The following is an 11,326-nucleotide window of genomic DNA, read 5'->3' on the forward strand; positions in this document are numbered from 1 at the left end:
GCAAGGCCAAGACTTTGAGGGGTTGAGACCAAGTCAAGACCAAGACCAGACCAGTGTGAGTCCTGGTAATGCTGTGTGTGTTCTCTTGGACCCTGTTTTGCAGAAAAACTCTTTGTGGTTTAGGAAGCCAAATTACCGAAGATTTGCTTGACGTCTCCTCCCAAACAGCCAGGGCTTCTTCTCCTGTATCCCTCGTTTTCCTAGAGTGCACGTGATGGGGGGTGGGGGAACGAGAAAAAATGTGTTCGATTACGACGAGACTTTCAAAAAGTGATCTTGAGACCAAGTCCGATCTCTAGTACTACAACACTGCTTGAGAAAAGCCTTCTACCACATTGCGCTAAAGTTACAAAAAAAAAATCGGACTTACTTCAAGCATACGTCTAAGTCAACAGAAATATGTAATAAGAACTTTAATAAAGAAAGGTGAAAGATTATTCATTTTATGTTTAAATAAAGCTCTCAGAATTTTTTTTAAATAAATACAATCTCAGTTTTCCTGCACAAGTAAACAAAGTTACTGATGAGAGCAGTGTAAGTTATTATAGACTTCATCTCAGCACTGTGACCTATTAAACAGCCTGCTGCAGAATGAGACCCAGTATTGGTTGGCGTGCCTCTCTCAAAATGGAAGGTATTGATTTCTAGATGGCACATTAAGGTCATCTTAATTGGGATTTATATTATCTACATTTTGTTGCATCTACACTGGGTTTCTTACCAATGCTTGAACGTTTGGATGTAAACCCCATGAGGGAAAAATAAGTAAAAATCTGTTTGGTGGAGGGCCGCTGGCCATTTATGACCCCTTGTTTAGGGATTCACAAATAATGCTGAGTATGTGCATGCATGGGTAGTGAATAGATAAATAATGAACGACTAACATCTAATTAAGTAATTAGTTTCATGCTATTTTATTAAATTCAATAAGCTTTCCTTTTGTCGAAATCTATTTGCAATAGGGGTCACCTCTAGGAGAGGGTGGGACTCTTTCAATAGCAATAAATCTAAAGGTTACCATTAACCGTGACCTCTGTCTTCATAATGTCCCACTATGGAGTCATTCGTTCCGCCATAATGGATAGCCGTCAAGATTAAGATTTCTCTGTTCATCATTCCACAAGGTCATTTTAGAAGATCCTGGATAACATGTTTTTAAATAATTTTTTTAAATATATAGTCACATGCTAACATAACAGTATGTGTGGCCCTGCAAGTCAGTAAGCTACACACACTTAGCATTTAGTCTCAGGCCATTTTTGGAAGTTTGATGTTGTAAAATGATATGTATTACATGCAAGCGTTGGGATGGTAAGTCCATCACATCTTACAACTTAACATGACGCAACTTTATCTCTTGTAATCGGGAGTCTTGAAGTCGTTGTGTTTTTTACACTACATGACGGACTGGCGACAGATCTTTCACCAAGAAGAATCCCAGATGAGTATGTCTGCTCTCCGAAAGCCCGTTTATCACGAAAACACACGGAAAAAGTGACAAGAAAAACACGTAATACAATGCGGAATTCTTTGTAGTCATTCTTGTTGATGTTGTCTTTGGCACAAACTAGCTTGTTTCCGTACATCTTTTCTATCCCCCTTTCCTCTAGGTGCAACAACAACTTTGGTCCATGCAAACGCAACACATACAGTACAGTTGCTATTGTTACCTGTGTCTTGCGCTCTCATTGGCTGTAATGCCTCACAGGTCCAGATATTTATCTCGCTAGATATCTGGTATCTGTCTGCGATGCATCAGCGGACCTCTCGGCTCTCATGGCGCTCAAGCGCCGATTTGCGAGCACAGAGGCCAACGCCGATTCGGCTTGGATCTGGGGCTTTTGTCGGGGAGCTCTAAAAACTGTCGGCGATTGGAAAATGAGGCTGTATAGTGTGAACTAGACATTACTGGGCACAGATGTTAGAAGTCATCGGTCTCTTGTGATAGTCACTGTGTCAATCTTTTTAAAGCGTTAATCGTCTTGTTTAAAAAAAGAATAACTAATAAGAGTCGTGCAGATAATAATATGCAGATAAACCATTTAAGTTGTCTGTTGAGGGACATAGGACATTTTTTGTCTTCCTTGTGTCTTTGCTACAGCAATACTTATTGGGTTTGATACAATAATCATTAGCCGCGGGTAAACTGTGCCATCTTCTGGCACCATGCTATTACCTCTGTTTATAACCAAAGCAGAATACATTACAGAAGATCAAAAGTCAAGACACTACAGTAGTGGTTGTGATTTTATGTAATTAACTAAAATACACACATACATGATGTGTAGTAACAGGTAGATTTGCTTAGCATTTTCTGAAAGCATGACTTATCCTACACAGACCCAACCAGTGTAGGTGACAATGTGGAAGTATATCCCACAGCCGTCTCATTTTCATGGCAACAAGTACAGAGTGATGATTGACAGATTTCCCAAACTAATCATTTTCTGGTGCCTGTGTGTCAATGGTTTGTTTCATGTATAGGCGGGGCTGCGTGGGAAAAATGACATGGAGCCTGCTATCGCGCAACAGAGCGGTTTGCTTATGTGTTTGCGTCAGCATGGAGCCTACTGGCATGAAGCACTGGAGCCAAGGATCTGCCGAGAAGACATGAATGATTTTGATGTCCATGTTCTCATCACACCAGCAGGATAATCTACAGAAGACATGGTGTGTTCCTTTGAGTTTTGTATTATTCAGGTGCTCAAGATACTTGTTCTGTTCCATTGGAATGTTTCTATTCTGTGTGGGAAGACGTAGAGGATAGCTGGCAGCATACTCCAAATACATCAACTTTGGTTTGTTTAAAAAAAGACAAAATAGAATTTTCATGAGGAACGTTTGATCACCAGTGCGTACTGGCTTAGCGTGCTCATAACGGTAAACCATCAGATGAGTAATCTCTTTTGAGTTACATCATATAATTCTTATAATGCTAACTCTTGGGATTGGAGTTTTTCAGGCATTGCTGAAACTCAATCATCAATCGTAGATTGAAGATAACAATTGGTAGATCCTGAGATGCTGATATCACTGTGTGCCAAGTATTCAGGCATGTTGGTCGATTCACTAACAAAGTCACCGGAAAGAATTTGCTTATTTGTGTGCATCCTTTGGATAGCAGATCTGTCCAACTCATTGTGTCTTTTCACACCAAAATTCCAAAGCTCCTCTATCTGGCACGGGCATCACCAAATGACTGGACCCCAATCTGCGGCGAGCATACTGGCGATCGCTCGCAGTGGCGTATTTGATGGCAGTTCTTTTTTGCAAATGTGCCAAATTCCATTTTGTTTGGAGTACACTGCCAGCCGAAGAGGGGGAGGAAGCAAGAGCATGAGAGAGTGAATACGAGAAGAATGAATCGATGAGTGTGTGAGGGAGAGCGGGAGAGGGAAACACAAAAACAAAAGAGCATCGCTCTCATTGGCAGGACCAGACTATCCAGCCAGGCCTGACACCTCATCTCAAAGCATCAAAGCATGATGGAAAAATACCAGTGCCCACAGTGTGTACGTGTGTGTCTGCTGTGACCAGACAGTGTTTTCACTACAAATGCCCTTACAGCTCACATGGCCCATTGATAGATTATTGGAACATGTCTAGCATTTCTGTTTTAGCCTCTACAAACCAACAACTCCCCTCAGGCACAGACTCCAATCCCCTCTCTTAATGGAATTAAATACGCACAATACAAGCTAACAGGTTATGAAAAAGGGCCTTTAATAACCAAGTACTGTACAGTCACGATAACAAAGTAAGAACACAGAATGATGTCTTATAGGTTGTTTTATACAACTGTGTCCACATTCTTTACAAAGTTAAACCATTTGTTATACAGCGATGAATCTCTATGTTAGGTAGGGTTCTGGACATGAATACAACAACTTCTATAGCGTCCTTGTAGAGCCTTTTTCCCATAGACACCATGTTTATCCAGGAATACAAAGTACAGATAAATCACTCAGCATTTTGTGACAGTTACACCCTGTCTACACCAGCAACACATTCTCACTCTATCAAATACCAATGTTTAGTCAGTGGTTTAAGTAGGCTATGTTACCCCTATGTTACCCCCTCCCTATGCAGACTTTACCACTTCCTCCTTTACTCCTGCCATAACTATGGCCCCGTAGAGCATCATAGTTGCCGTATTTGACGAGTTGGGAGTGAGAACGGGCTGACACCAGACATGTTAGAGTAGAATTACTAAGTTGTCCTTCTCAGAAAAGTCTTCCATTTATTTTATCATGTTGCTATCTACGCTTGCTAAATACTGGCATGCACTTCTGTGGCAGGTGTAGACTGCCATATTGAATACATGTTTAAGCATTAGATGTGTGTGAGATAGATGGCAGAAAAATGTAACTGAAACCTGTCCGGTGTGATGTCGTAGAACTGCCCGTTCTGGTTCGGAGTGTTATCAGCATTGCAGCAGCACTCAAATGATGCTGTTGAAGCATTTAGCAGCCACGGGTAGTATGTTATTGTTTTTTTTTACCGGCATGACTTGTAGATGTTTCCCATGTATTAAAAAATAGGAGGTAAAACCTGTGTTCTAAAATGTTAAAGATGTTAGATTTGCAAATAAATTTTTATTTTCAAAACCTTCCATCATTTTGTCACTTTTTTGGACAATTTGGTATCACTATATAAGTAGGATTTTACTAAAGGCCTGTAACATCCTTTCTCATGATTCTTCTCCAAGTTCCCCTCTTGGCATTTCAGTGCTGCATTGCTCTTAGCATTTTCAACATGATTATTTTTCTCCATGATGATTTCTTCAACTTGGTCATGCCACTGTTTGCCAAGTAAAGTACGCTGTGTGCACCATGGGTCCTGCCAGGCTGCTGGACTCTGTTTCTTGTTGTCTAGTGTTAAGGGCCTGCTCTTGTGCTTCATTGTTAGTGACTTCGCACAATCCTAGTCCAGCCTTCTCCTCTATCGTCAACTATCTGCCAATGGAACACTCTAAACCCGTCTTTAACTTGCTCTTCCATAGCCCCTACTTGCTGTACTCTGGTTTCATCCTTCGAAGGCACCATTTAGATGTACTCATAGGTGGTTCTCAGGACACTTGTCTTGATAGTGGTCTTGCCCTACCCTTCTCCTTCCTGGGGTTGCGCAATCTCCCTTGGAGTCCTTCCTTCTTGCCTTGTTTTCCATGACTTGATGTTTGGAGTTGTCCACCCTTACTAGAAAATGGATATACAATTTCTGGTATGTCTGGCTTGGATCTACATATTTCTGTTGATGTGGCATTTCACTACAGTCTTTCACTTTCTTTATGACTTCCTTGATTCAGGGCCCCATTTTGATTGTGAAATGTTGAAGGATAAAGCTGCCCTGTGTGTATGTGTGGCCATCTGTTAGTTCAAGCCATTCAGTCCCAGTAATCCTCTCTCTTTTTTTCAACCACAATTGGCACATGTGGTCCATGGAGGCTAATAGTAGTCCTATTCTTGAACTGTATTCATAATCACAAAACAACTGGGAAGGTTGAAGCCAATGCAGAAAAGCAGAAAAGGATATGGCACCCCCTCGGTATATAGCACAATGAATGCTACCTTTGGAAAATAAGTGTTCTTTACTTTTCTTGATGCTTCAGATAGAGGGGAATTTGTTTCCACAGTGTGCACACGGTATCCTGTATCTGTGTCTGATTGGGAGTTGCATAAACTATTGGCTGAGGCGGTGACCAAGTTTATGTTTTATGGTGACAGCTATAAGTGTGATGGCTCTGGTATTGAGATTCACACAAGATCACATCTTAAGCCATTTTCTCATATCAACTCCGGACAAACACTGATTTGGACGTTTCCATTCTCACATACAGCTCCTCTAGTATACTCAGTGTTCTATTGACCGCCAGATATTGAAGATGTGTGTTGCATCAAATTAAAAGCTTGCTTGTTGCCAATTAAGGCACTACTCGAGACTGGTGTGCTTGGTCCTACAGTTTTTAGTTTCAGTTTTCCTTCATGTATTGACACATGCTGTATATCTATTCAGTAATTGGATAGTTGGATGGTGGTCTTTCTTTGCCATTTGTCTTTTGTGACATTGGCCACTGCTTTTATGGTGTGTAATTTTAGTCTGGCTAGCAGTTAGAAACCCCTGTTTAGCAGTCTCAAAAGCCTCCATTATGGACCATCAACGGTGCGACTGTCTTTGAGCTAGCTTACTGAACTCTGTTTTGGTTCCAATGAACACATTTTGCTATGTTCACGGATGTCCATGGCAGTGCACTCCTTCTGTCCGGTTGGGGCACCTGCACACTGATGTCAGAACCGGAGGAGGATAACGTGAATCATCCATGCTTTATTCCCTCCCAATAAAATGCATAATTGGCAGGTGAAAAGAAGCAAAGAAGAAACGGAATCATGTGAACCTATTTTTTTTTAATTCAAAACATTTAATCAATGGGGGCAATTTTCAGCACTTCACATCTTTTGAAATTCATGTCAACAAAATGTTCTCAAAATTCAAAAACTATTGAGATTCTATACCCAGCCCTACCTATATGTTATTGTATGTTTTCATATTTTGTTGTATATTATCATATTGTATCACTTTTTTTGAATGGCTTCTTATGTTATGTTGCATGTTTCCTTTTGGCACAAGCTTGTTTTATTTAATTTGATCACACTGTACTGCATCATGTATTAATGCATTGTATCTAAACTTAATTAAATGCAAAGATCTTCACAAGAGCAAGCATCTTGTTTTTGTTTTCCTCGGGGCAGAGCCCTAACACCTGGCACCTTTAGAATCTTGTTCAATATTATTCAATATTAGTTTGATTTGGTTAGAGGTCACTTTTCTGCCAGAACACTTGCGGAATTTTTTGCACCCACTCCAGTGATCCTCACCCTATATGATTACCCAACACATGTAGCATTTTATGTACCCCGATGTATCTTATTTGTATGAAGTTACTGTATTGGGCTTTCAGGGCAAATGAAACAAATGTGTTCATGGCGTTCTCCATTTTATCTTGTCTGTTTAACTCTGTGAATTCTTTAGCCAAATTCAGGCCAAATGCCAATGTTTGTAATGTGGAGTGGGTATCAGAGGGTATTAGTGTATGGATTAGGGGACTGAGGGTATGGATTTACAGGATTTATGGGAAAAGACTTAGGGATCAAGATAGGTGCCAGTCTTCCACTTCCTGTGTCTGTTGTCATTAATCTGTTTTTGGCCCATCTTTCTGTCTGTTTCTGCCTCTTCAGTCTGTCTCATCTAGTTTGTTTCCCTCTGTCTTGCATTTCTTCAGCTCTTCTGGTTCATTCATCCAGCTTCCTTTGCATATACAGTATCTCTATGCTATCTGCTTACCTATTCCTTAGGGCGCTCTCACAAGCCAAAGTCTCTTTGGCTAGTCCGAATCAGAGTGAAATCAATACTATTGGTTTGTTTTCTATTTAGCCTGATTCAGTTTCACACTGCACAAATTAAAGCGGACCAAATCTCAAGAACTGTCACTTCAATGTATGGAATAGCAGACTGTGACATGTTTTTGTAGACTTCATCTAGCATATTCTGTATGTTCTCTTCGGTTGAGAAGTCAAGCAAACATCGGACTTCTGCAGAAGTCCAAGTCAGTCCTATCACAGTCCTATTATCTGTATCCATGTTAATAAATGCCGGCAGCCTGCGTTTTGGTTCACTTCCTTTTAATGGGTCGGAAACTAATCTCACTGCAATCAAACCACACAACGGTTTGCTTGGAAACTGTCCAAGACCACCTCTCGCAATAAGTCTCGGACCGGTTATTTTGGTCTGCTCCGGAGTGCGATTACTTAGTGCGCTCACAACTGCCCAAACGAACCGCACCAGAGTTACTTTAAAATGGACTTAAGGTTGACTTGAGAAAGCGCCCTTAATCTAATTCAGCTACATGGCACGTCTTTCTCCTGGCAATCATCTGTGATCAACTCCCCTTTGGTCAGTTCTTTCGGATTGATTCAAAATGTAGTAGTCTGTCTTTGTGTTCATGGTTTTGTCACCTGCAGTTTTTTTCTCCTCCTGCCCTGCTAGCTATTAATTATTTTTTTCCTTTTCAGTCCCAAGTAAATGTTTACTTTTACAAATCTTTCAACCAAAACCAAAGAAGGTCTAATTACAATTAGCAATCTTTCACTGACTGCTTACAGAATGTTTAATTCACATTGTGCAAAACATATGAACACAAGGGATTATGCATCCAATTATGCTCCTTTGATATTGAAGTATTGTCCTTTGTGCCTAGAGACACTAATACGACTGTTGGTGTAATTACATAATAAACAAAAACAGCTGTTATCCAGGCGGCTATATCTCTGAAGAAGCTTGTTTGTTGCTTTGAATCAAAAGATGTGCACTCTGTGTTTCTGCACTAACCAGAATTTGCCTCCTGTATGGAATTCCTTGGTTAGAACAGTTCTTGAGCTCTCCTAAATCCTGGTTTAAGAAAAATAAATACAATCTACAATAACCTCTCCCCCACTTTGTATCTCATCAGTTATTTCAAGATGAAGATCGATACCAGCCTGACTATGCTCCAGCTCCCAGAGGCCCTGTCCCAGGCAGGCCTTCAGTTCTCTGTGGCCACTGAGGAGGATTTCGATGAGATCATGGTCATGAGCCAGAACATCTACGGTGGCCTTGATTACCTGCCCACTCGATACACTGACTGGCTACAGGAGACCAACCGCACAGTCATACTGGCTCGCAAACAGGGAAAAGTGGTAAGTTCAATGAATAGCATGAAAATATTTTAAAGTTATGTGTTTCAGAAAAGGCAGAACTGTTATATTACAGAAGTCAGAGCAAGTATGACATTTTTTAGACTAGATTTGTCTCAATGCGATGGTAAGGAATTACATGACTTCTGGTTTGAAGGAATTAAGAAAATTTAGCAGATGCATGAACTGGGCAGATAAAGCTGAAACTATGTTTTCTGTGTCCATTTGGCCAAGATAGTCCACATGATGTCCAGTAAGGTAGCTCAAGTGTCCTGCTCTCCAGCTTGTCTTGGGGTATCCCAAAGTATTCCAAGGGCAGATGGGATATGCAATCTTTCCAGCTTGTTCTGAGTTTCACTGGGTTCCCCTCCCAGTTGAAAATGGCCAGAATACAGCCAAAAGAAGGTGTGAAGGAAGCATCCCAATCAGATGCCTGAAGCATCTCAGAATCCTTTTGACAGCTTATGTGGTTCTTCTCTGAGCTCCTTACCCAAGGGAGAGCCCGGCCACCCTGTGAAGAAGAAGAATTTTGTCCGTTTGAATCCGAGGCCCCATTCTTTCGGTCATCATCCAAAGGTGAATTTTGGAATGTCCCAGTGCACACTGGGGGTATTGACCTGATGGCAACAGCAAAACCACATCATCTACTTTTTGCAGATGATGTGGTTCTTAAGTTCTGTTGCTTAGTCTGCTGCCACCGCAACACAGATAGACACAGGAAATGGGATCGTGCTCTGTGCTCAAATAAATATGTTTTTGTCTCCTAAATCTCGTAAACAGGTCATGCAGCTCTGTCCCAGCTACAGGAATGATATAAAGTTCTAAAAAGGACATGTCAATGTGATCGTTTTTTTTTAGTCCGCCTTCTTCTGTGATACTCAACAGATTGCTCTGGAGTCTGTGTGTGTGATTGATGATGGGGAGACTATGCTGGTGGAAGGTCTACGTGTCGCCCCTCAGGAAAGGGGAAAGGGTGTGGCAGGAGTTCTGCTGCGCTTTTGCTGCGAGCTGGTCAAATCCAAGTACCCTGATGTTAAAGTAACCCGCTTGACCCGTGATGATCAGCTTGGACCCAAGGACTTCCAGAAGTATCGTCTCATAACCAAGCAGGTACCAACAACAAAATAAGACATTCTGTGTTTTTGTCTGTGCCTATGGTTAATGAATGTTGCTAATGATCAACATGCAAAATGCTATAAGCTTGCTTTCAGTCAGTGTGTTTACTTTTGTGGTACTTTGTCAGCTCATACATTGGCTTTCTTCTCACAGGGTATTCTGTTGGTACGCTTCAGAGCTGAAGACCTCAAGCTCCGTCTGTCTGAGCTTGGTCAGGGTGGAGACATCCAATCCTCTCTGTCCACCTCCTCTAACCTTCCTCCGTTGCGTCTCGACCATACAGCTGTCCACCGGCTGTATCTGACCACTGACCTGATGCATGGGGTCCTTCCTAATGCCACCATTATTCAAGACTGGCAGCCTTTCAAGCTTCTGCCCAGTAACATGGCTATCCTACTGAAGAAGGACATTGACTGGATGGTAGATGATGTGTCCAACCCTACTGTGGCCAGCCTCTGTACCTTCCCTTTCAGGGTGCCCATTGGAGATGACTGGTAATTGTTTTTTTTATTCATAACTGTCCATAACAAAGTGTACAATAATGTAGTGTGGTGCACTGCTTTCTGCCATAGCATCTTTTGATAGTACCATGGGGGTGCCAGAGTTGTCCATTTATTACATACTACACATAGTGGCTTTAAGATACTCATAACTTTAAAAAATGAAGTTGTTCAAAATAATCAATTATTTTCACTGTAACATTTTTGTTAAACCAGGTATTACCTGAACATTGACATGTTCGGTAAAGACCTGGATCTGGTTCGGCAGCAGTTCTTGTGCCACCTGCAGCGCCACACTGCCACCCTGAAGGGTCACGTGATGTGCCAGATGTTCCTGGACCCACCACTCTGGAAGTCCATGGCCGAATTCTGCCACAACACCTTGAGCGTGGAGCTGGTGAAGGAATACACCGCGCAATGCGTGGTGGAGTCAGATGTCGTCTAGTTACAGAGGGTGGATGGAAATGAGTAGAAGATGAAGGAGCCAGAAAGGAATGAAGACAAGGGTCTAGACAACAAGGAATGGACACAACTCAATTACACTTAACAGAAAAACACAACCCTCTGTACAGAGGAAATAGAAACCAAGCAAACTAAATGTAGTTTCTACAAAACAAAACAACTTCCAAGAGTGCAGTAAGATTTAACAATACACAAATAAATACAGGGTGTGGACATAAAACCATGAAAAAATCATGTAATCAATAGGTCTGTTACAAATACATTTGTACAAATTATAATATTCAATTGGTGTTAGAGGTGTTGATACAACTTTAAAGTCATTTTGAAGTACCATTTTAATGATGTAATTTTAAAGTGTACATAATATTTTGTACCCCCAATGTATTTAAAGAAGGGGAACTAAATAACATAAACCTCCGTTAGGAGAGGTCTTCACAGGTCAGCACTTTTGTACTGGATCAAAAACAGACTCATGGAAACTATAACCAAACCCAAAGTTCTTCTTTTTTTTTAGAGACCCAA

The 11,326-nt window shown here is 41.2% G+C and overlaps 1 protein-coding gene across 1 annotated transcript; it reads left to right on the forward strand.

Annotated features, from left to right (window-relative positions):
• Positions 1–2,614: 2,614 nt before the first annotated feature.
• On the forward strand, positions 2,615–10,787 carry nat16 (N-acetyltransferase 16; the record flags this gene model as incomplete). Its single annotated transcript, XM_079184302.1, has 5 exons — positions 2,615–2,670; positions 8,504–8,729; positions 9,612–9,836; positions 9,996–10,336; positions 10,559–10,787. 5 exons carry the CDS (start codon positions 2,615–2,617, stop codon positions 10,785–10,787), a joined length of 1,077 nt encoding a protein of 358 aa, XP_079040428.1.
• Positions 10,788–11,326: the final 539 nt, after the last annotated feature.

Source organism: Pholis gunnellus, assembly GCF_910591455.1.
Source record: "Pholis gunnellus genome assembly, chromosome: 23".
Lineage (NCBI taxonomy): Eukaryota > Metazoa > Chordata > Actinopteri > Perciformes > Pholidae > Pholis > Pholis gunnellus.